This window comes from Vombatus ursinus, unplaced genomic scaffold, assembly GCF_900497805.2.
Source record: "Vombatus ursinus unplaced genomic scaffold, bare-nosed wombat genome assembly UNPS02015184.1, whole genome shotgun sequence".
NCBI lineage: Eukaryota > Metazoa > Chordata > Mammalia > Diprotodontia > Vombatidae > Vombatus > Vombatus ursinus.
Genome location: NW_020954962.1, coordinates 712,189 through 740,028, shown reverse-complemented (window position 1 = coordinate 740,028; position 27,840 = coordinate 712,189). Strand labels below are relative to the sequence as shown.

The 27,840-nt window shown below is 33.9% G+C and overlaps 1 protein-coding gene across 1 annotated transcript; it reads right to left on the bottom strand.

Annotated features, from left to right (window-relative positions):
• Positions 1–12,862: 12,862 nt before the first annotated feature.
• On the bottom strand, positions 12,863–13,795 carry LOC114031629 (olfactory receptor 5W2-like). Its single transcript, XM_027846761.1, has one exon. The coding sequence runs from the start codon at positions 13,793–13,795 to the stop codon at positions 12,863–12,865; it is 933 nt and encodes a 310-aa protein (XP_027702562.1).
• Positions 13,796–27,840: the final 14,045 nt, after the last annotated feature.

Sequence of the window (27,840 nt, the reverse complement as noted above, 5' to 3'; positions counted from 1 at the left end):
TATTGGTTGCTAACATCTCAATGAATTGAACCCTATAGTGGGAGTTTGGGGATCTGAATGCACAATTCAATTCATTAAATGTATGGTAAGCCATTTGAGCTGGAAGTGACAGCATTAACATGTCAATACACAAACGCTGAATCTCAACATATGAAAGGAACTTCAGATTTCACCTGTTCCAATCTATACCTAAACAGGAATCTATTCTAAATCATTTCTGATAATTGTCTTTATGTCAAATATTCATTATAAAGTGAAATTTTCAAAATAATGTGTGCATGTACATATATACATACATATATACACACACTTATATATACTCACATATAAACACATGAACATATGTACATTTGCATATATATGTTATTATATTAGTTTATATATATGAAAGGATATAAGTAGTTGAGACTTTGGGAAAAGAAAAATATGAATAACAGATAATATTTTTACCTCAGTTGGTTATCTATATAATGATGACCAATTTAAAAGGACAAAAGGTTCTGCATTCATCATTATCTCATATATCAACTTATCACTCTTTGCCATGTTATATGTTACAAGATAACTGTGGCTTTATTTTCTATATTATAGAACTATTGTTAATTTGGCCAGATGTGTGATTTCATACATGTAAGAAGATCTTGGTAAGGAATTATGCCCTCTACCAATTCAGATCAGAGAGAAATTTTCAAGAGTCACACAGCCAAGTATGTGACAAAGATAGAACTTCTACCCAGGTCTTCATCACCAAGTGGCTTGCTTAGTATCCACTACATTTCTGTGTTTTGATTTGCTAATGACTTATTATATGGAGAGGGTTTTGCAAACTTGAAAGCTTCATTATAGCCCTATATGATTATATTATTTATCTGAAACATCCAAAATCTACCTTAGAACTGTTAAACCAAATGAACATAAGTTAGAGGCATGCATTCCATCTGTCCCATCATCTCTTTCAGATGATTATTAATTATATAATTATTAATAATTATATATTCAAAGAGAATGAGGATTGAATAAAGATCATTACATTTGTCAACTAAGAGATCATTAGTAACATGGGGAGAGCAGTTTTAGTGGAATGATGAGATCTGAAATGAGATTACTGATTCAAAATGAGATTTTTGGAATCAAAAGATTGATTCCAAATCTTGTTTGTTTGCATCTAGGGACCTTGTGACTCAAATATGTATGTATGCTTGCTTACACACATGCATAAATATACGTATACATGGATGTCAAACATATATTCAGGTGTATTATATCACACAACTGTGTGTATACATTCATGTATAGTATACACAAATGTGTATGTGTTCATATTGTGAGAAATTAGATGGCATTAAATGTAGGATTAAAAATGAAAATAATTAATGCATACATGTATGCATATGTATGCATAAATTTTGTAAGTAAACATATGAGCAGTTTATATGTGCATATGTATATTGACATGTTAATTATATATGTATTACATGCATATATACATGTATACACATATGGATGAGAGTTATGTATAAATATATTGAGATACACAATATAAAAATACATATATGCAAGTTTGTATACAGATATGTATGTATTATTCATAATTTGTGAGTGTGTGTGTTTATGTGATAAAATGAAGAATTAAAGAAATTTGAAATTTGCTATTTGAGAAATTATCTCATCTAATTGCTATGAGTCTTTTTTGAAGGTACACAAAGCAGGGAACAAAGTGAGGCAGGGACATGATTGGTTCTTCCTAAAGATCATAATCTTGGTGGAATAGAATGTTGATGGGTGTGAATATCTATGTGAATTACCATTCAAAATAACTTTACTCTTTCTTATCCCATCTCCCCTCCTGTATATTCCACACATACTTTCTGTTAAAAAGTGATCCCACTTTGTAACTTTTTAAATTGATTTGTCTTTTGTAAGACAGATTAGATAGGTGGTTTGTTACAAGGGAGATGCCATCCTTAGTCAAATTAGGATTTCATTGAGCTAACTCTCACTTAATATAGAATATGAATCAGGGGACACACCATAACACAGCAACTCCATAATACTTTGATATTTCCAACTGTATTTTTCCTCATTAAGAAACATGAGATTATATTATCATCTGCACTTTACCAATAAGGCAACAGAATCTCAGATAACTTAACTGAAATAATGACAGGTAAAGAGCTACTAATATTGGGGCTAGAATCCCAACCCATGTCTTTGGAAGGAAAACCAATCACTCTTTCCACTGCACTGCACTGTCTCTCAATTAATATCAGATGCCAGGGAGATGCTGTCTCTAAATTATCCATTCCAAATGAAAGATCAATGTGTTCCTTTCAGGCTTCCTCTTAAGTTCCCTTCTATTTTTCCCCTATCTAAGAGTGAAAAAATTTTAATTCCAAAATGTGATACAGTAAAAAAAAAAAACAACTTGGTATAATTTAATAACTCTTTTTAGCATTTGTGTTCCATCCCACCCCCATTCCAAAGCTATCTAAACATAAGATAATAATTGCAATGGAGTATTTTCATATCTAAAGTTCCATGCTAATAGTTAGTTAACTCAATTTAATAAAGCAAGAGAGAATTTACTCCAAGGTTATGACTTTTGTCACTATTGAAACCAATCATTTTTGCTATATTTTTGGTCCACAAATTTAACACTATCCTGCAATCATCCATTTCAAAACTCCTAGCTGTCAAAGGTCAAATGGTCGGTCTGAGAATACAAGTGGCTAAGTACAAAGTATTTCTACTCCACAGAATACGATTCAAAGAACATATCCTAAAGATGTTGTCAGTCCAGTGACCTTTGTATACAATAAAATTATTTCCATACATCAATTGAACATCTTTTATGAGAGATAAGAAATTATATTCATGGAATTTATAACACAACCTACCATTCTTGGTAAGAGAGAGTTAGCTTGGATACCCTCTAAGATCCCATCCAACACTGAATGTCTATGATTTCATGTACTTTGTGTGAAGTATACATGGACAATCTGTCCATTAAAATCTGAATAAAATAATGTCTTTTCTATATAGAAATTTCACTTTTGAGTCATTAAACATATAATTGGGTTATTCATCAGTGTTGGTGAATAACCATGGAGATAGACATACATGTTGTTGTTTCCTTGGTGTGTCATTCACATATAAGATCACTAGTTAGTGTAAGAAATTTTAGTATGTAGCTGTAGAGAAATTTTAGGTGAGACCCCAAGGGTTTGTTACTCACTAATCTGGGTTCTTGATTTTGAAGTCAGATAATAATAGTAAGAAGCCAATTAAGCAGAAAGCAAATAAACATTTATTATGGCCAGGAAAAAAAAAACACCAGGATGGTTGGCATCTACTGATCCTGATATAAGAATGTTATTACATGCAGATTTTTTGGGAAGCATTCATGAGCTAAACCTTATTAAAGCATTATTATGTCAAACAAAGGAAAACAAGGTGCTTATTCCTAAAACAGATGTTTATACAGAAAGGATTATATACTTGGAGGAAAAATATGTACACATATATACATACATACATGTATACCCACATATGTTTATGTGTGTATGTATGTTCTTAGTTATAGGGGATAGATAAGGAAGTTATCAACTGAGTATAGCTGGTCTCAAAATCAAAGAAATCTTCCCACTGGTCCAGACAGGGAGAAGTTTACCAGAATACTAGAATTCTCCATCTTCAGCAGCAAAGTCTTTGTACTCATAAGAGGCAAAAGGGAGGTACTGTAAGACAGTAGGTACTGCAATTGATATTTAAGTCAAAAGTTATCATTTATAGCAAAAGAGTTGAAACAGAACAAAATGCACTCAGTTTGCCTTGAAGCAGGGGTGTTTCTAAAGACAAGATGGTCTATATGTCACATAAATGTGCCAGGGAAATTCATGGTGCAATACCAGAGGGTTTGTTAAGAGTGATTTAGACAAAAGATATGAAGAGGATCACTGGAAGTTTCCAACCTCAGGAAACTTGCTGAAGTCAGTCTCTGGGTTTTATGGAGGCAAGGAAATTGTGTTCACTTTTCTAACATAGTTGAACAGTCAAGACACGGTATGAAAGGAGCACATATATCCAGCCAGGGACATGACCTAGGCATGAAAAAATCTAATACTTCCTCATTCAAATCCCCTTTGCCCACTAATTTTCCACCAATTCCCACTCTAGGTCAGGCCCAACACTGTTCATTCAACACTAGTTCTGTGACTGAGTCTGTCTCCTGTTTCCATCACTTACCATTGAAAAGGATGCACTGAATCATTCTTTATCCACTTCTTTGCTTTTGTGGTGGTGAAGTCATTTCTGACTCTTCATGATCATATTAGGGTTTTCTTGGCAAAGATACTGGAGGTATTTACCATTTCCTTCTTCATCTCATTTTACAGATGAGAAATTTGAGGCAAATAAGGTTAAGTGACTTGCCCAGGGTCACACAGCTAGTAAGTGTCTGAGGCAAAATTTGAACTCAAGTAGATGTGTCTTCCTGTCTCCCGGCCCAGTATTCTATTCTCTGCTTCACCTAGCTGTCCTTATCCACAATGAGGTATTCTACTATTTCTTTTTTTTAACTTATCTTCACTACCATGCTATTAATCTCTCCAAATTCATCATTAAAATTTAATTCTCAGGTTAACTACATAGTCACGCTCAAAAAATATAAAATATTTGGGATGTGTAATAAAAAAATGACATCGAACATACAAATTTTGTTATACATCAATTTCTCCAAGTTTTTCAAATATTAAGAGCTTTTCATCCTTTTGTAAAAAAAAAAGTCACTTTATGCACCATTGTGTCTAGGCATTCCTTACTTATCAGAGGAAAGAAGGGGAGATTACATGACAGAGGGCAAAAGAGAAAAAGAAAAGTACAATGAAGAGGAATGTGGGAGGGTGATAAAATAATGACATTCACATGAAAACTTTCAGATTAATTTCATCTGAGGTAAAATTCATCCCATTTGATTCTTGTGACTCAAGACAACCCTAGTAAATAAGAACTTTAAGCCAGATCTCTCTTTTCCAGACGAGGAAGTCAAAGTCCAAATATGTTAAACCTTGTGTTAATACAGGTAGGATATCTGAGACATAATTTCAGTTCATATTTTCTCATCTCCAAGTCCAGTATGTAGTAGGTACACCATGGTGAATCATAAAGACGTTTATTTCTTCAGAGCTTTGCTTCCAGTCATGCAATGTATTTGACAAAACTAAAAAAATTAAAACTAAAAAGATTAAATGATCACAGATTTAGACTTGGAAGGGACTTTGAAGGCCATCATGTCCAATACCTAGGTTCTAATTTTTAAATATTTTTCCAATTACATGTACAGACCATTTTTAAACTTCATTTTTAAAATTTTTAAGTTCCACATTTTCTCCATCTCTTTCCACCCCCCACCTTCTTGAGTAGGTAAGGAATTTGATACAGGTTATAATATGCAGTCATGCTAAATCTATTTCCATATTAGTCATGGTGTAAAAGAAAATGGATGCAAATAAGAAAAATAATAAAACTTTAAAAAGCATGCTTTCATCTGCATTCAGACTCCATCTGTTTTGTTTTGTTTTGTTTTTTTCCCTCTATAAGTGGATAGTATTTTTCATCATAAGTCCTTCAGGACTGTCCTGTATTATTGTGTTCTTGAGAATAACTAAGTCATTCAGTTGACAATTGTGCAATACTGAGGTTACTGTGTACATTGATTTCCTGTTTCTTCTCATTTCTCTTTGCATCAATTCATGTGTTACTAAGTTTTTTTCTCCTTTTTATTTATTTAGTATTTTCTTTTCCCCAGTTACATGTAAAAACAATTTTTAACATTTGTTTTAAAAACTTTGAGTTCTAAATTCTCTCCTTTCCTCCTTCCTCACTCCTCATTGAAAATGAAAGCAATACAATATAGATTACACATACATAGTCTTGAAAAACAATTCCATATTAGTCATGTTGTGAAAGAAGACAAACACAAAAACATCAAGAAAAATAAAGAATTTTTTAAAGTACACTTCAATCTGTATTCAGATAGCATCAGTTCTTTTCCTGTGGATAAATAGCATATTTCATCATAATTCCTTGAGAGATGTGTTGGATCATTGTATTGCTGAAAATAGCTAAATCATTCATAGCTGATCATCTTATAATGCTGCAGGTACTCTGTATACAGTATAATTCACTTTGCATCAGCTCATGTAGCCTCTACAGGTCTTTCTGAAAGTATCCTGCTCCCAATTTCTTAAAATTCCATCCCAATCACATACCACAGTTTGTTCAGCTATTGCCCAATTGATGTTCATCACTTCAATTTCCAATTCTTTGACACCAGAAAAGAGCTGGTAGAAATATTTTGTATATAAAAGTCCTTTTCCTTCGTTTTTCTCTTTTTTAATCTCTTTTGGGATACAGACCTAGTGGTGGTATTGGTAGGTAAAAGGGTATGCATATTTTGATAGACTTTTGGGCATAGTTCCAAATTATTCTACAGAATGGTTGAATCAGTTCACAGCTACACCTACAGTGTATTAATATGTTATTTTCCTCATATGGCCTCCAACATTTGTCATTTATTTTTCTGTCTTGGTCAAACTACTAGGTATGAGTAGTACCTAAGATTGTTTTTTTATATTTCCATTTCTCCAATGAATAGTGAGTTAAAGCATTTTTTCTTATGGCTGTAGATAGCTCTGATTGTTTAATATGAAATCTGTTCATATCTTTTGATCAGTCATCATCTGTTGAATGGTTCTTATTTTTTATAAATTTGAATTAGGATTCAAACTCCATATGTTTGAGAAATGAGGCCTTTGTCAGAGAAACTTGTTTCAAAAATTTTTTCACAGTTATTATTGTTAATTGTATTTCCCTCCATCCTTTCCCTCTGTTTAATCTATTCTCACTCTCCTTTCACTCAGTCCCTATTCAAAAATGTTTTGTTTCTGACTACCCCCTCCTCCAAAATGCCCTCTCTTCTATGACCTCCCCTTTTCTTATCCTTCTCCTCTTCTGCTTTTCTGTAGGCCAGCATGGCTTTCTATACCCAATTGAGTTTGTATCTTATTCACTCTTTGAACAAATTCTGATAAGATTAAGGTTCAATCACTTCCCCTCACTTCCCCCCTCTTCCTCTGCACTGTAAAAGCTTTTTTCTTGCCTCTTTTATGTGAGATAATTTACCCCATTCTACTTCTCACTTTCCCTTTCTTTCAGTACATTCCTCTCTCACCACATAATTTTATTTTCAGAAAAATTACCCAACTATTCTCGAGTTCAAGAAATAATAAAAAAAAGTATCATGTTAAGATTTAAAGAAGGTATATAATACTACCATTAGATATGGGCAAGATATGTATGCTCTTGTGGGGTCAGAGATCATACACCCTCTGTTAGCATTGTTTAAATCCTATCACAGCCCTTTGCCCCCTTCCTAACCATCTGTAAGCTCTGTCCACCTGCTGAAACCAAGTCTTCAAATGCAATATAACAGCTCAGATCATTTTTTATGCATGGAGTTGCACATGAGACACTGAAGCCCTCACTCACCACTTGAAATAATTTTAGTTAGGATCTAGACCTCCTCAGTGCAACTTGAACCCCACTCCTAGGGAGAAGTAACACTGGACTCATTGTCAACACTTTTGAGTCATATGTAAGCACAGAAAGTAAATCAATTACCCAATAATCACTGACCCAATAATCACTGACCCAAGAATGGAATGGACATTCCACCACCATCTCTCAAAACCCTTCCATGTTCCACTGACTTCTTTGTAAACTGCCCAACTGCTAACATGGACTGCTAAGGTGAACCACTAATTGTTTTTGCTTCAGGATGCCATTCACTATCTGCAGCTTCTTAGAACACCTATGACCCAATCTGAAACTGACCCTCTGCCTATCTGGTATTCATTTAACAAAAATGAATTTTAGAACATGTTAAGGTGGATAAAGACAGTTTCACTGCCTTCCTTGTGATGGTGAGTGATGATATTAGAAGACAGTCTTAGAACCAGTGCAAAACAAGCAAAACTGGGCCTTGTCTAGAGCAGAAATCAGTGGGTAATTTGTATGGGGGATGTGAGTGGTTAGAGTGAGAACGTGTTCTGATTCTTTAATACCTGGTCCATGTTCCTAAAAGATCCCTTTCATGATTTCCAGCCTTCTGATATTTTACCTTGTTGGAAAATGCCCATTTTATCTAACCAAGATACTAGTCATCATTTTGTGGCTGCATATTGATGTTCATTCCACCATCCAGTCTTCTTATAAGTTTATTATCACTATTATCACAGGTAGGGAGTAGTAGGATGTGGCTATATTCAATATTATGTGTGACCCTTTGTGACTGACAAAATAATTATATATTTTGGGTCAACAATGCAATTTCTAGATAGAAAAAAACTATACAGAATGTTAAAAAGCACATTGTCAATTTTTACTTCTTAAAATGAGCATAGAATCAGAGGAATTCATTGTTGAGATTATGGATAATCTACACCAACCATCTCTTTATCAAGAAGGCCTTCATGAATGATAAATCATTAACTCCTTGAAGATATGTCCTCGTGGGATATATTTAATGTCCAAAATATGGGGGGAATATTGAATGGTAAAGATCACTGGAATAAACCACCATCAACAAAGCATTGTAAATCATATTTTGAAGAATAGAGATTTATTACACTGAACAATCTATACATTTAGTAGTTGGCCCCAGTGCCATTCATAGTATAGAAGTATGAAATGGATAATTTAAGGAGAGAGGTGAATTTGTGGGTAGAAAATATAGGAAACCTATCTATTTACAATGGAAATGAAATTCATGGTATTGGAATATATTTTACCTTGCTCTAATACAGTGGTCCAACCAGCAAGGGGAAGAATAAAAATCAAAATCCTTTTAATGAGTAAAGCATAATAGAAACACACACACACAAAGAACCTCGTATGAAAACACCCCAATGTCATTGAATTTTTATTCTTAGAAAGCTCTGGAATAATGATGGCGATGGAGTACAAAGGCTACAGTTTTCGCATATGATACCCAATGGTTTTCCAGATCTCACTTTGGCATTAAAATTATTTTGCTCTTTGTTTGGGGACGAAAGTATGGGAATATGAAGGAAATGTTGAAAGGAAAAAATGGACCATTTATTTGGAATAGTCAATTTAGACAGTACTGTGATTTCTCTAGTATTTGCTATTGTTTGACAGGAAGTGCAGGAAATCAGAAAGAATATAATACTTTTGATTCAAGAGAGATGAATTTGAATTCTTGTCCCAATATTATTAGCTCCTTAACCACTTTTCTGTCAATGAAGGTCTCTGAACATTTGTTTCTTTATTTGTAAAATGAAGCTGAAGCTACATCATGAATTTTTTAATGAAAAAAGTACTTCCTGAAATATCAAAGTACTCCTTAAATGCTCCCATGATAATGTCTCCTCTGCTGAATCTCACTGCATCTTCTCCACCTCTGTTTGAGAAGCACCTCATTGACATAGGTTATTTGGCATGGTCTGACATTTACTTTGCCAACAAACTCCTTTTTAACTTGTCTTATAATGGACCAATAAATTGAACCAGTTACATGGTAACATCAATTGCTATCAGAAAGTGAGTGATGAAGATATACTGGGAAGGATAGGATAGGAAAACTACATTTAATAATGAGAAACATACACATTGAGATACATTCACACTGTATTCTACCCAGTTTAGAATCTTTAGGGAGAACCAGTCTCCCCCCTCCAATACACACACACACACACACACACACACACTGCTAGAATGCTCAATAGAGCCCCACAATGATTAGATGATATAATCTCCCAAATGGAGATTTTTAACACATATGTACATCCAAACCTAAACTATATATATATATATATATATATATATATATATATAGTGTGTGAGTGTACATGCGTGTGCATTATTATTATTATTATTATCATCATCATCATCATCATCATCATTATTATTATAGTCACTGGGGAATATTTGTTTAAGCTCAGCTCTCAATTTTCCTTTGAGGTTTTAGCTAGCCAGCTGGGAGAGTGTGTGTTTCTCAACACCAGATATTTCAGCTGGAGAAGTAGCAGCAATCCATTCAAAACTAATGTATTCAGTCTTTGGTTCTTCTAGTGTAGGAGGCAGAGAAGTGAGTAGGAAACGTATAAGAATTTTTCAAGGGAGTTAGCCAAACAACAGCAGGAATGACTAGTATCAGTATAATGCCTGATGATTATTACTGGTATGTGTTAAGTTCTCTACCATCTTTTAAATAGGTTAGTACATCCCTTTTCTTCACTAAACTATGTATGCCCCACAGGTTTGGATATCGACACAAATGGCTATTGAAACACACAGATATGTTAAGTAACTTTTTCAAGACCATACAGATAGAATAATATAGAATTTAAAATAAAACTTAGGTTCTTAGAATCCAAAGATAGTGTTGCTTAGTTCCTTTTCTACATAAAGTTAAATACTCTCCTATAAGGTTCTAGAAACTTATACAGCTCCCATAGTACAAGAAAAAAGTAAATTTCGCAACAGAGGTGGAGGGCTTTAAAGCCTGGCCCTGCTACTTGCTGTCTTCACAAACATGAGTAGGTCGTTTGACTTCTCTTGGGTTTGGTTTCCTTATATGTAAAATAAAAAGACTGGAATAGTTGACCCTTCAGTTCCCCCCTGCTAAAATATGATCTCACTCTAATTTGGCAGCATTCCACATATCCTTTGGAATTTATCTCCTAATATTCATCCATATGAGAATTATCTGGTCCATCCCATCTAGTCTATTTCTACCAAATATATCCCAGTCACTGCTGAAACATCAATTGAATTAAAATTATTGTTGCTTAATAATGTAAAATTATCATTTCTTTTCCAGAATTCTATAAGCCTGTCAGATATTCAATTGGATATGTTTTATTTGATTTTGTCTTTGCTTTATATTTTTCTTTTTTTAATTTTAAATTAATTTATTTATTTTTAGTTTTCAAGAAAAAAAAGAAATTATTGTTGTTTTTCCAAATACATAACCAATGTATGTGATATTCCTTTTACCTCTACTGCCTTTCATATTCTGCTCTGACTATACAATATTTTACTTTTTTTTATGTTATTTCATTTTAATTAAAATTTAATTTTTCTATTTCTACTACTTTCAATTTCAGATAAAACCCTACTCTCTCCTCTCCCCAGAGATTCATTCCTTGAATCAATATATTAAAAAAGAGAAAAAGTTACAAGAAAAAAGTAGGTTAGCAAAACCAATCAGTACAATGATTAAATGTGATGGTACAGTATCCCATACCCACAGTCTTCAAACTCTGCAAAAACAGGAAAATGGTGCATTTCCTCAAATATCCATTGAAGCAAAACTTGGCCCCACAAAAATCCTCACTACTTTCTACTTCATAGCAAGGTTCATGTCTTCCATGAAGCATTCTCTGAACTTCTTAGGTCACAATGTGCTCTCTCTCTCTCTCTCTCTCTCTCTCTTTCTCTCTCTCTCTCAATATATATATACTCTTGTATAGGTAAAAGTATAGGACTGAGATTCTACATTGGGTTCACATGTAAAATCTTAGACCTACAATTTTTTTTAACCTGGGTGCACAAACGTGGATCATGTTTTATTTTCCTCAGAAATCCAGTATGACTAATTCTTATTCTCAGGAAAAATCTTGTTTTACATAATAACCAATTTTAATATTCTTCATTATAAATGAGGAACAGACATATTAGGCTAATGTCAGAATTGTTAACCATTGATACTACCACAGAAACATGGTGAGAGGGGTTGGAATACTACAAATAAAAAAATGTATATCTGTTACTAAGTATATTTGATTCAGAAACTCTAAGAGAGGAGAGATTTTATATGAATAAAAATTATAAGAATAAAATTATTTCCCACACTGCACTTCTGGCTTATAATTACTAAAGACAATGTATTGTAAAATATCCTATTTTATTTTTGATAAATGATTTAGCAATGAGGATCTAAATGGATTTTTAATGTTTCCAAAATGTAAACACTATGGAATTTGAGCATTAAAATGAATTGAAAATTGGTTAGAGAATTGATCTCTAGGTGATGCGTTCAATTCCATCTTTGAAATAAAAATGACTCTGTTATCCTGGGTGAATTAGAACTTATTATCTGAATTGGCAGAGGGAATAATTCATTAAATGAAATCTTCTTGCATAAATGAAATCACAGGTCTGCTCAAAACAATAGCCCTGTGATGTAAAAAATACATGGATAATTATGCTGATTTTATAGCTTAGGAAATTGAGACTTGGAAAGGTTAAGGGTCTTCTCCTTAGTCATATAGCTAGTGTCAGTGATGACTTTTGAATCCATATCAGCTTCTTTGGACATCCAGCATTCTATCTTCTATAACATTATCTCCCACAAGATGGATGATATGTCATTTTGAGTTATGGGCAAAATGTTTTCTCATCATAGATTGGTCACTACCACACAGACCAGTCACAGAGGAAAAGATGCAATCTAGAAATCATCATTTACCTTTCCCAACTCTTGATTATCTGCATTATGTTTTTATATATACATTTCCTTGGGAAAATTCCCTCTTTAAGTAATATTTATATATAGAGGCAATTGACAAAATACTTGCTGAGAGGATTCTTGTTCAGGTAGATGTTGGAAAAGGTAAATTCTGAGGTCGTGTTGCCTCTCTGAAATTCTCTGATCATGTGGATGTTACACAAAATTTGAAGTGGCTCAGTACCTCAGTACTTTTGATGATTTCATTGTATCCTCAGATTCCCAGTCTCTCCTCATGGTCTCCAAGCCAGTGAGGTAAAAACTTCCAAGTTAAAAATATATTTTGTTTCTCAGTTTTCCCAGAGCCTCCTTCACATCTTTGTTTCTCAAACTGTAAATCAAGGGGTTTAACATGGGTATGACAAGAGTATAAAAAAAGGAGGTCATTTTGTCTTGGTTTAGTGAATAATCAGGATTAGGCCTGAAATACATAAAAAGGACAGTACCATGGAAGATAGCAACAGTGGTTAAGTGAGAGATACAAGTCAACAAGGCTTTGTATCTGTCCTCAGTAGAGTGGATCTTCAACACAGACAAGATTATGTAACAATAAGAGATGAGGACTCCTGAAATGGTGACCATTTCAATGAAGCCAAAAGCAGTGAAGATCACCAGTTCACTGACATGGATATCAGAACAAGAGATTGATAAGAGAGGAGGCATATCACAGAAGAAATGATTAATCTCATTAGACCTGGAGAAATTCAATGTGAAGGTTAAAGTAGTATGGATCAGAGCATCCAGCAACCCCACCATGTAGACACCAGCCATTAATAAAGAGCAAACCCGGCTAGACATATTAACTGTATAAAGCAAAGGGTTACTTATTGCCATGTAGCAATAAAAATCCATTATTGCTAGGAGTAGGCACTCACAATTTGCAAAGAAACAGAAGAAATATAATTGCAGAGCACAACCAGTGAAGGAAATGGATTTGTCTTTGGCATAGAAGTCCACCAGCATCTTGGGGCCAATGGCTGTGGTGTAGCAGAGATCACAGAAGGACATGTGGCTAAGGAAGAAGTACATGGGCAAATGGAGTTGGGGGTCTATCCTGATTAAGATCATCATCCCAAGATTTGCTGCAAGAATAACCAAATAAATGATGAGAAAGAGAACCAAAAGAACCACTTTTAGCTCTGGAGCACAGGTGATTCCCAAGAGGATGAATTCAGATGGGATGGAGTAATTCATCTCCATCATCCCTGCTTTGTTCTCTTGCCTGTTGTTTTGAAAAGGAATCCAAAGAAATAGACGTACTGGGTCATTCCTCTTCTGTAAAGCTGATGGGTATAGAATTTTCAGAATGTTCCTCATCTGCAAAGTGGCAAAAGACAGTTCCTGTCCATTAGCTACTAAATGCCAAATTTTACCTTCTCCAGACAAGGATTCTCAAAAGAGGGAGGAAGAACAGAAGGCATATTGAAAATTTCCAGTGGAATAGTGCTTTAAGCTTTTAAAATGTACTTTCATTTGTAACAGCTTCTTGAGCTGTTTACTTCAAAGAATATTTTTAATAGCTTAGGACACTGAAGCTTGTGGAGGCTAGATGATTTGCCCATGGTTACCAAGTTAGTAACTATTAGAAGTACATCTTAAACCAAGGGTTTTTGGAAGTAAATTTGAGATATTTCTGCAATGCCATTTCAATAACAATAGTAATAATGATGATCCTAATTATAATAATCCATTGAAGAAAAAAGATTACAGGTTCTGAATCTCCAATCTAAAACATTGACAGAGTTCAGCATTATTGTTATTTTATTTTATTTTCCTCAGATGATCTGATGATTCTGTCTCCAAAATAAAGACATCAAGTCAATTTAAATCTTGTTTTGGATAAGGTGCTAGATTTGAATGCAAAAACATCTGAGATGACAAGCTTCCCTAGAGTCTTATTAGCTGTTACCTTGGTCAAATCTATAAATACTACTGATTATAAACACATGTATATATGCATATATACACATGTGTATGTATACATACATATGGATACACACATATAGTACTTGGCTGGCTTACCCATTAGAATTTGAGTTCCTGGAACATGGACTGTTTTGTACTTTTCTTTGTATCCCCAGTGATATTCAGATATGTAATCGCATTATTGATATGATGTTGAAATATCACCTTTATAGATCTTATACTATATATTATTGATATTGATGATATAATACTATATAGATTATTTCATAATATTATATCCAAATATATCACATATATTATCTAAAATAATATATAAATATCACAAATATATGTGTGTGAGTGTGTGTGTGTGTGATAAATTGGAGATAATTAAGAGAAGGAAGGTATACAGAATGGAAGAGAATTTGGAAACGTTTCCTTGGAGAATGTAGGGTTTAGCCGAGACTTAAAGTCTGGGAAGCCAGGAGATAGAGATGAAGTGGTAGAGCATTCCAGGCGTAGGAAGATGCCAGCAAAATTCCCATAGTCCGGAGATGGAGGGTCTTGTTTGAGAAAGAGCATTAGGTCAGTGATTTTGGATCATAGAGTAACAACAACAACAATAGTACTTACATAATATTTTAAGATTTGCAAAATGTTTATTTCATCCTCATGATCATGCTGGGAGATGTGTGTTGTTTTTATCTCAATTTAACCTATGAAGTAACTGGAGCAGGCAGATATTTTGTGATTTGTCCAAGGTTATACAACTTGTAAGTGTATGAGGTTAAATTTGCATTGAAATCTTTCTAACTCAAAGTCCAGCATACAGTCTTCTGTGCTACCTCGCTGCCTTTGAGGAAGAAAATGGAAGTGAGGTATGAAAAGACTTGAAAGATAGGCATGAATGAGGTTATAAAAGACTTTAAAAGCCCAGGAGATAATTTTATATTGATCTTAGAGGTAATAGGGAGAAACTCTAGGTTTTGGGGGGAGGGGAGAAGGTGACATGATCAAGAATTCTCTTTAGGGAGAACAATTTGAAAGCCTATTGAAAGATGGACTGGGTTACCTAGGGCCTTGAAGCAAACAGAACAGTAGAAAGCAAGTTGCCAGAGTTCAGGACAAAGGTACCGAGGACTAGTACCAAAGTGATGGCAGTTTCAGAGAAGAGAAATGAGAGTGGAGGAGAGATTCAGCAAAGGTGTAATTAATAGGACTTTGCAACCAATTGAACATGGGGGTATGAAGGACAGTGGGGAGTTGAGGATGATATCCCAGGGAACCTAGGGAAGATACGGGTGTCTCCCAAAGTAGTAAAGTAAGAGGGGCAGGAGACTTGGGGAGAGAAAATGCATGTAGACTCTTCCAAAATAGCTTATTGTCAGTCTTAAAAGAGATTATTTAGCTTCAGCTTTGTGCAAATGCTAAGTAATTCTCAGTTAATAGCACTTCACCTTCATAAAGATTTCTTAAATGTGTGCTATGTGATCATGTTTTATGTTGGGTAGAAAACTAGTCTCAGTGAGGAACTTCTTCTGCAACACATTGACTCCGTGAAAATGGACAATTCGAGGAACCCCTTTGAGCCTCAGTTTGTTCAATCTTAAAAAAAAATGGGAGGTTAGTAATGAGATGATTCATGTTAAACTTTGTGCACATATTAATGAGCTATCTGTTACTCTCCAATCGATTTAAAAATACTTCTAAAATGCCTAGTATATATTTGACAAGAAACCTTGGTTTCTTAGGGAATGTGGCACTAGTCCCAGAGTTGAATAAATCTGGGAACAAATCCATCCTTTGGTATATACTAGCTATATCATACTGAGCATGTCACTTACTCATTCAGAAACCCCAAGCAATTCCGTGAGATAATAAATCACAAAACAGAATCTAATCTGAAGCAGTAAGAGTTTTGTCACTGAACGTTCTCTCTACTATGACACACTGGTTACATCAGCGAATTTGGTAGTGGCCATTTTCAAGAATTATGATGTCAATTTGTTCATCTTTTACTCTTCATTTTCCCTAATGTTTTCAGATAACTTAGAAGATAACTCATATTTCAGTTTCTCTAACAATTCATGACTTGCTTTTCCATCTTTTTTTGTTAATTCTCCATGTTGTATGGTTCTTATCCTAATGTGTCTCAATTCTGAGGTGGGGATATGAAGGAGTACACCTGAGTGGACTTTTAACAATGAAAATTAGGAAATATATGAAATATATGAAAAAAAAAGTATAACCCCCACAATGGAAGAAGAGGGGGTCACTTTGTCCTAGCATTTATATTTGGGTCTGTTTCTGTTTAGAGACAGATTATTTGGGGGTGGGAGATAGAGGAAAGCATAGAGAAAAAAAGCACAATTTTTCAGAAAGGTGTCTGTGTATGCGTGTGTGTTACTGCTCGGACTGAAATTCCGGTGTGAATTGTTTACGGTGAATAGACAAATATGTGAGAGAAGCAATCTATTCTTATTTTTTTATGGACAAAATATGTGATACATAAAATTATTTTTGAAGGTGGGATATATTAAAACATATTTTCTCCAAATTTTTTGGGAGAAGCAGGATGTACATGCAACACCAATAATAATAATTAACATTTTTAAATCAAAATGGTTTCATGAGATCCTACTAAAAATGAAGTAAGAAGCTAGATTCACTCCTCACTTAGAGTGACTAAATTCTAATTCTTTAGGTACAAACACCATCTCTATTCTTTGCCATCAGTTTCTCTCAGTCACAATTACAACACATGGATGTGAGTTGTAGAGGGCTAACAGCATTGATAGCCCTCTACAACTCACATCCAAGTGTCCCTTCTTGTCACTGTCCTCTAATACCACCATCTTGCAATATCATCCCTTACAAATTTTTAAACTTACCTGACAAAAGAAAGACTGTGTTCTTCACTGGACTCAGATTCAAGGATGTTAGTTTTATTTAGTGCCATTTGGGACCTTACACAGGAAACCTCTATCCTATCGTTAGTCTTTTGTGTAAACACGTGACTAATTTGCCAAAGTTACTCCAAAACGGAAATCACTTTGTCTTCTCCTCTTTGAGTAATACAATGACTCAAATCAAGGCGGGGTGTGCAGGTTGGAATATCTTTTAACTTTTAATTCTATTGTATTTCCTTAAATTGGATTAATATCTGAATAGAAATACCAGCTCATGTTGGAATTTTGCAGTGTTGATGAAAGATGTTCATCAAAGATTTCATAGAAGTGAGAGGGGTGGTGGTGCAGGCTAACATTCTTTCAAATGAATATGAGCCATTGATCCTTAAACCTCATAATATCTGATAATAATTCAATTCTATTTAAAACACATTTATTAAGCACTCACCATGGGCAATGCATTCAATATAATTGCTGACATATCATTCTTGAAGGTTAATCTAGCACTTCATAATTATTAGTATCATCATCATCATCATCATCATTATCATTTTGATTTCATATAACAATCCTGAGAGATAAGAAAGATTTTATTATTATTTCCATTTCACAGATGAGGAAACTGAATCTCAGAAAGGGTGAATCAAAAAATCATATTTCATAGATCTAGAGTTGAATGGCATTCAGAATCCACTTGGTCCAATCTTTTCATCTTACACATGATCTGTTCAGATCCTACCTCAGATACTTATCTGCATGATCTTAGGCAAGAAACTTCTCTTTTCTAGGACCTACATTGTTGGGTTGTGATGGGGATCAAATGGGAATACACATGTGAAACATTTTCAAACATACAGTACTACATAAATGATAGTATTATAAATTTTATGACTTATGTTTTATAATTATCCTAGTATGAAGCCTCTCTATTCGTGTAAATAAAATGAACCCCATCACTACTTGATAGAAAATGAACAAGACAGTGTTCTGGCCTGAATATTATTTTGTAAAGATCAATCCAGTTTCTAAGGCAAAAATCAGGGAAGCACTCTGATCAAGACAGAATTGGCAAGGTGACCAGGCAAGTGCAGAAGTCACTTGGAATAAATCCCTTAATGTTTATTTCTTTTTTCCCCTGAGCATATGTTAGATTGAAGGGTACAGATGAAAACAACATTTTAAGTTATTGTTCCTTTAAATGAATCAATGGACATTCAATCCTCAACCCTTTCTTAATCTTGACTAGGGGATTTTGTCTTTGTTTCCAAATACTCTAAAATAATATGACGACCATTCTTAGGAAGAGATTTAAACTGTTTTAATTTTAAAATTTTAATTAAAACATTTAAAAAGAGGTTTAAATTAAAGAAGAACTCTACTCTTTCACCTTTTCCATACATCATCTAATAAACATGAAATAACGCAGATAGATAACATTAAAAACATAGAGTACTATTTTTCCCTCCTGTGTAGCTATCAGAGGTATGATTTATCCTTCACTTTTCTAACTCCAGAGCTAAGAATCTTTCTAATGCCCTCTGAGACATGAATAGTAATACAATAGGGAGTGCATGTGTATGAATATGTAAGTCTCAAGGTGAAATTTGCCTTGGACACTTAGTAGATGTGTGATCCTAGGCAAGTCACTTAGGGTATCTCAGACATTTAAGGTGTCTTATATTTACTATAAAATGGGGATAATAATAGCACCTATATGATATAATTATTTTACAGATATACAAAATAACATATTTAATACTTTATAAATATTAAGGTGCTATACACATGCTATCTCTTATATTCATATGTCCTGATACCTATCCCATGACACCACTTTTCTGCCTTCTACTCTCCTAAAAGAGAGTCAAAATTTAATTGATTAATCAATCACTATTTAATGGATTAATTGTGGGGTAGTGCTGAATATAAACAGAACCTCAAGATTCATGTCTCTTGGGGTGGCAGTCAATAAGTCAAGAGAAATTATGGAGAAAAAATGTGTAAATGATTTTGAGGATCCTAATGTATGACCACGTATTTTGCTGCTGCATTGTAATATCTTCTAGGACTTACTTTCTTTACTAATTCCATACCTTTTAGACTCCTGTTCATGGACACTTACCTGCTGATGATATGGTACCCTAAGCCTTGTCATCTCTCTTAATGGTGATTTACATGAGGTTTTTTTTTTCCCAATTAGAATGTAAACTTGTAAGCAAGGGCTGCAATTTTGATGTTGTTGTTGTGGTTGTGGTTGTTGCTATTTGATTCCTGGTGAGTAGCCCAATTCTTAGAACATAGCAAATATCTAACATTAATGTTTTCTTCACTATCTAATTAAATTGCTCAGCTCTCAGTTATGTTGATAAGCCCGGTAGTCTTTTCCCCCTGAACTAAAATCATAGCAATTGGTTCCATCACTTCCTGGCAAACAGAGGGAGAAAAAATGGAAGCAGTGTTAGATTGAATATCCTTGGACTCAAAGATCATTGCAGATAGTGACTGCAGCCATGAAATTAAAAGAAGCTTTCTGTTTGGAAGCTATGGAAAATCTAAACAGCACACTAAAAAATAGAGACATGACATTACCAACAAATGTCCATATAGTCAAAGCTATTACTCCCACTCTCCTCAATCAGTAACAATGTACAGTTGTGAGAGTTGGACTATGAGGAAAACTGAGTGCCATAAAAGCAACACTTTTGAATTGTGGTGCTGGAAAAGACTTTTGAGTGTTCCTTGGACAGCAAGGAGATCAAATCAATCAATACTTAAATAAATTAATTCAGACTATTCATTAGAAAGAAAACTGCTGAAGATGATACTTAACACTTTGGATACATAATGAGAAAACAGGATTATATTTGTCAACTATATTTTGTCTATTAATCATTAATATTTTTTATGCCCATACTGCATGTTGACCCCTATGGTAGGTGCTGGAATAGGAAAAAAATGAAGCAAAATATTTCCAGATGCCTCATGTAGGAAGAACAACATGTGCATATCGATGAATATTTGAAGAAAACGTGTTTATTTCTTCCACTGTGAAGTAGAACTTAATAGTTATTTTAAGTTGTATTTTTTTTATTTTTTGAGAAGTTGAACATGTTTTCATGTGTTATAAAAATGTGTTCTCTATATTTAAAATTGAATATATATACACACACACACAAACCTACAAACATGCATATGTAGGTACATATATGCACACATATGTCACATGTATGCATATATGTAATATAGTGTATCTGTGTGCATATATAATATTATATGTGTACATATGAAATATATACCCGCATATAAATACACATACAAGCATGCATATACACCTATGCTTTGTTGACTTCTATGATATAGACTCAATAATACCACTACTATTTTAAGTTAAAACTTTATGAAATTTTTACATGTAAAATATTATATAGATATTATATATATTTCTCAATTTGTGTATAAATGTATTTTAACTAGACAGTGTTATTTTTATTCCAATGTAGTCAAAACAAATACTGTATTCATAATTATTGCTTCTATTTAAAAATAAAAATAAAATTGCCTACATCTATATGTTTGAGAGTAGTCTGTCATTAACAAGAATCATTTCTTAAGTGCCTACTCTGTGACAGGCACTGTACTAAGCTCTGGGGATTCAAATATAATTATGAAAAAGAAAGAGTCCCTGGTCTTAAGGAATTTACAATCTAAGGTGGGAAAGAAGAAATGCAAAAAAGCTAATCATTTCATGATACAGCAAGAAAAAACAAATAGTCAAAAAATGAAAAAAAATTGAAAATATGAAATAGCTTGTTGAAAAACAAGGAAGAGACATTGAAAATAGTTGGAGGAGATATAATTTAAGACCACTTAACAAATATAATTTTTAAGGAATTATTTTCTCCAGTGAGTTTTTGTACCTTTTTTGTCTATATGCCCAATTTTTAAGTAGTTATTTTCTTCAGTAGATTTTTATACCTTCTTTACCAAGCTGTTGTTATGTTTTTCATGATTTTCTTGCATCATTCTAATTTCTTTTTCCAATGTTTCCTCTATCTCTCTTCTTAAGTTTTAAAAATCCTTTTAAACATTTCTGCAAGTTCTTTTTGCTCCTGAGACCTATTTATATTTTTCTTTGAGGTTTTGCATGTAGCCACTTTGATTTCAGTTTCTTTTTCTGAGTTTGTCCTATGACCTCTTCTCTCATCATAATAACTTTCTATGGTTAAGTACTTTTGTTGTTTGCTAATTTTTCTAACCAATTCTTAAAGTTTAACTCTATTTTTAAGTTAGACTCTTATCCCAGGGTGGAGAGGGCACTGTTCTAAGCTTCAAATTTTCCACACCATTGTTTTCAGAACTAGATCTAGAGGAATCTATAAGTTGTCAGTTCCTCCAAGGTGATATGATCTAACAAAAAGTGTGGTCACTACTCTCCTAGCCTGCGTGCCAATCTGTGAGCAATGACAAGCACATTTTTCTGCCCTGGAACTGTGATGTAGTCCTTCTTCCTGTTGGCTACAAACTATATTGCACTAGTGCTCTTCTTCACCCTGGTACTATGAGCAGAAACCTACACACAGCAGCAGTTAGGGGTCATCTTGAATCTCTTTCTGGCCACTTGTCCAACCCCCTTACTACATTAGGTCTGAGAGCTCCAGAAACCCAAGATCATTGAGTATCTCCAAGGCCTGTTACTGACTTGGCAGGCCATGGCCTAGGCTGACAGAGCCTCTGTTGGACTGTGTTCCACTCACAGTCAAGTAAAATAGACCTTAGCTGCAGATATTGCAAGTTGTTTTTGACTGGAAAATTGTCTTCCCCTACTTTTTGTTGATTCTGGCATTCTTTTTTTGTTTTTGTATGAAACTATTGGGTGACTGGCCCAGGGTCACACAGCCAGTGAGTGTTATGTGTCTGAGGCTGGATTTGTTCTCAGGTCTGCCTGTCTCCAGGTCAGGTGCTCTAGCCAATGTGCCACTTAGCCGCTCCCTTTAGCATTCATTTTGAGGCATGATTTTAAAGTTTTTGGAGAGGAATTAGTAATAGCTCAGGCAATTCCTTGCAATTACTCTGCCATCTTGGCCCCACCAACCCAAATAACTCATTTAATGGCTATCTATCTATCCACACATATACACAGAGACATACATACATGTATGCATATACACACGTGTATGTAATACATACATACATGCATATACACACATGTATGTAATACATACATACATGAGTATATGTACCTTGATAAGTATGGCACTGAATAAGTAAATTGATTTTAGTAAAACTGTCATTATTTTTGCATTTAATAGTATTTGATTTTTTTCCAATTACATTTAAGTTACTGTTCAATATTTATTTTTGTAAGATTTTAAGTTACAAATTTTTCTCCCTCTTTTCATTTCCACTGCCTCCCCAAGACAGCAAACAAACAATCTGGTATAGGTTATACATGTACAATCATGTTAAAGATATTCACACATTAGTCATGCTGTGAAAGAAGAATTAAAACAAAATGGAAAAAACACAAGAAAGAAAAAAAAAACAAAACAAAAAAAAAAAAAAGGAAAAACCAAAAAAAAAAAAATAGTGTAAATAGTATGCTCCAATCAGCATTCAGACTCCATAGTTCTTTCTCTGGATGTGAATACCATTTTCTATCATGAGTTTTTTGGAATTATCTTGAATCATTGTATTGTTGAGAAGAGTTAAGTGTATCAAAGTTCCTTATACAAAATGTCGCTATTACTGTTCTCCTGGTTCTTTTCACTGGATGAAGCATCAATTCATGTAACTCTATTTCTGTTTTTTTTTTCCTGAAATCTGCCTGCTTTTCAAATTTTCTGAAACAATAGTATTCTGTTTCATTCATATACCATAATTTGTTCAGCCCTTCCTCAAATGATGAACATCCCCCTCCAATTTTCAATTCTTTTCCAACACAAAAAGAACTGCTATACATATTTTTGTACATATGGGTCCTTTCCCCCTTTCTTATAATCTCTTTGGGATAAAAGCCTAATGGTGGTATTGGTGGATCAAAGGGCATGCACAGTTTTATAACCTCCTGGGCATAGTTCCAAATTCCTCTCCAGAATGGTTACAGTACTTCACAACTCCACAAAGAATGCATTAGTATTCCAATTTTCCCACATCTTCTCCAACATTAATCATTTTGCATTTCTGTCATGTTAGCCAATCTGATAACTGTGGGGTGACACCTCAGAGTTGTATTAATTTGAATTTCTCTAAAAATAGGGATTTGGGGCATTTTTATATGACTGTAGATAGCTTTGATTTTTTTTTTCATATTGACCTCAGCATTGTGATGTCATTTTGGTCCTTCAGGAAAACAAAGGACGACAACCAAACAAGCAGTAACAGCATCAGCAGCATAACTTAGTCTTTTTTTTTTTGGTGATGCAATCAGGGTTAAGTGATGTGCCCAGGGTCACACAGCTCGTTAGGTTCAAGTGTCTGATGCCATATTTGAACTCAGGTCTTCCTGATCCCAGGGTCAGTGTTCTATCCATTGCACCACCTAGCTGCCCCAGAATAATTTAATCTTGAGTTTTGTAAAGTATTGCATATTCTTACATTTAATCCTTATTCTAACCCTATGAGATAGATTCTATTATTTAATTTGTTTTGCAGATGAGGAAACTGAGTCTGACACAAGTTAAATATTTAGACTTAAATACTTAGAAAGTAAAAGTATGAGGAAATATTAAACTCAGGAATTCCTCAGTTTTATTTATTTGGCCACCCAGTCTTGCCAAATTCCATAGCTAATGAGCTATGGCAGTCACATCCTCTGACTTTTAATCCAGGTTTCCTGTCACCACCTCACAATTCTTGGCTACATTTAATTTTCACATATTTATTTGTATAGCTAAGCTCCTTGTCCTAACATCTGGGGGTCAAATAATATCTTCCACAAATATGCTACCCAGAAGAAAAGAGTATAGCTTATCTAACTTATTATTTCAATCTTTTCCTAAGAATTCCATGAGGCTGGGAGTACAAGCATAATTAGTCCCATTTCACACCCAGAAAAAGTGACTCAAGTGAATCAAGATAGGAGCTGAATCCCCAGATTCTCCTCTGAGACTTCTTTGGATGACATCACATACACTAGCTCATTAATTGCTACAGAGCTCACTGGACTTGGAGCCTGAAGATCTCATTAAAAAATGAAAGATAAACTGGAAGAAATGATGTTCCCATAGAGCAGAACAATGCAGAAAGAAATCTATTTAAGGAGCTCCTCCAAGTGCTATGAAAACAGGAATTAAAAGGTGGTTGACCAACTGAATTCTTTCTCATGACTTTTTTTATGGGGGGGGATGAATGGGATGAATTGAAAATCATATCTGTTTTTATCTATCTATATCATCTATCTATCTCTCTATAATTCCAATATAGTCATCAGAGAAAGAAGATGCTGAGTATGATTTCCTTCCATTTGAAAATGGTAACTATTGTCTTACCTTTACTTCTATTTCTCTAACTCTATTAATATTTGGGATTGGACATTCTCTAAACTCCCACTAAACTCTCAATCTGAGGTTCCTGACTTAGAGATTCATGCAATTATGATAAGATCTCCAGTACATGAGAAGAACCAGGCATAGTAATTTGACAGTTGGAATTTTTAGTTTTCTATCATTAATAAATTAAACCAATTAAAGACTAAAGTACTTTGAAGACATAAAATGCAATGACAAAGCAAAAAGTGGCTGTGTTATTAGTCAGGTATATGTTGCACTTAAAAAATACAAGCCAACAGGTCTCAAATAATAATTGATAGACATAAGGGACAGACATTTTTCAAAGCCAATTTGTGTTCCTGAACCTATAGAAATTCTTGCCACTTGAAAAGTCACTGAATATAGTTAACATTCTTCATGGATTCTGGACTGTCTGGCATAGTGTCTTCTTTAATCTTATAAATTCCTGGTTAAGGACATGAAAGCCCCAATTCTTTTCTAGGTGGCTTTTTGGTCCCTGGGGGAAAAAAAGTCCAATTATGACTCTTTCAACTGGCTGTGGCCACAAAAAACAGCAGTCAAGTCCTAGGATTTTCACTCAGATTTTACACTGATAGAAGGAAAAAAATGAAATTAATTCTGCCTATTGGTTTAGTTCCCACTGTTTCTGCAGCTTTCTTCACCATTTAAAGATTTAAAAAATTACTGAGGAAAGGATTGGTAAGGAGCTCATGGAAATGTTTCTGCCCATCAGGGCAACAAAAATAAAACAATTTTGAAAAATCTCCAGTTGTTATGAAAAGCGTGATCTGATGATGTTTTATTTATTGTCTGATAACTTACTTCTATGCATTTAATCAGTCATGATGATGACAAATGCCTGAATATTATGTGTTTATCAGACTAATAGGATGCTCTGTGGCAGGAGTCAGAAGACCTGGTTTCAAATCTGGCCTAAGACACTTGCTAGCTGTGTGGCCCTGGGCAAGTCACTTAACCTTGTTTGCCTCAGTTCCCTCATCTGTAAAATGAGCAGCAGAAGGAAATAGCAAACCACTCCAATATCTTTGCCAAGAAAACGCCCAAATGGGATCACGAAGAGTCAGACGTGACTGAAGCAATTGAGTAACAAGAACAAAAGATTTACTGTCGTCTTGTTACTCATAAAAAAAAATGAGAGATAGCATAAACCTTTAATATTATCCTATCCAACCATCTCATTTTGAAGGAAGAAGAAATTTCTTAAGGTCACATGCATAGCTAGTTACTGAATCAGAAACTCATTCCGGGGCATGTGCTCCTAAATCTAGTACAACAACCCATTGCCTCCTTCACTCTACAATGCTTCCCTCTGGAGAGATTTCCTGAGGTCTGACTTCCTTTGCCTAGTGACCCAGTTCTAGCCCTCTCTGTTACCTTTTGTGGTTTTATTACTATTCAGTCATTTTTCAGTCATTTTTCAGTCATCTCCAACTCTTTGTGACCTTATTTGGGGTTTTATTGTTGAAGATATTGGAGCGCTTTGTTATATCCTCCTTCAATTCATTTTACGGATGAGGAAACTGAGGCAAACAGGGTTAAGTGATTTACCCAGGGTCACACAAATAGTAAATATACAAGTAGAAATTTGTACTCAGAAGAATGAGTCTTCTTGACTCCATACACTTTATCCATTGCACAATCTAGCTTTACTCTCCATTATAATTGAGATACTTACATATTCCATTCTCTCATGGAGCTCTTACACTAGAAATGATCTGGAAAAAAAAAAAGAAATATCATTGACTATTACTGAATGTGTTACAACCTCTAAAATGTGTTAAAATGATAAACGTAATTGTCTACAATTTTTATTTTAATTAATTGATTTCAATATTCACTTCCACAAGAATTTGAACTCCAAATTTTCTCCCTATTGCTCCCTTCCTTTCACCCCAAGAAGGCATGCATTCTGAATACCTCTTCCCCTAATCTGCCTTCCTGTCTATCACCTTAATTATCCACTAATTAATAGCTAATGACAGATTTTCAAACATTGGTTAATCAGGGAGATATTTTGATTAAAAAATGGTGTTCTTAAGTATTCCAGATATGCCATTGAGTCAACTTGATTCCCCTAATTATTATAAAGAAATATCGATTTATCCCCATTATAGGTAATGTACACACTTACACATGCCAAGGCAGACAAACAATGAGGTGCAAATAGCACCTCAATTGTATTATAAAAAAGTATGGAATTTTGATGAGCTGAAAGTTTGGCAGAAAGTCATAAGTAAATTTTTACCACAAAAAAATTGGATAATTTTTAAGGTAAAAATGATTGAGAAAAGTTATTTTATCTCTTTATTTTTTCCCTTCCATAACCAGTAAAATATAAGTCTACCATAATCTAAAAACTTACATTCTGTTGCAATGGATCCTAAGGAATATTATATTTCAGTTGAAAAGATTGAGAATCATTTGATACCTTTCTAAGTTGAACTTTTCCCTAAAACCTTTCTAGTTTGAAATCCTATGATAATTTGATATTATAAAGCAAAAATTGTATCATGTGGTAACATTTTTATTTTTTTAAATATTTAACATTAATTTTAAACTGGACCAAAAGTCTTAGATATACATGCAATCCAAATATTGGAGAATCACAAATTCATATATTTGAGATGAAATTGATGATAGAATATATCTAAAAAAATAAAATTGGCAGTAATCTATGATTTGCCATAGGAACTTGACATTTTTGTGTTAAATTCAAAAGCAGACATTAAATAAATGTGCATTGAAACTCTGAAGATGAAACTTTAAATATCATAGCAATAATTAAAATTTTAAAAAATAATTTCTTCCAAATCACATACTCTACAGGAAAAAAAAAATTGAGTACCAGAGAAGAGAAGTGACTTCCCCATCCTCGATTCACAATTTCCACAGATAGAATATACAG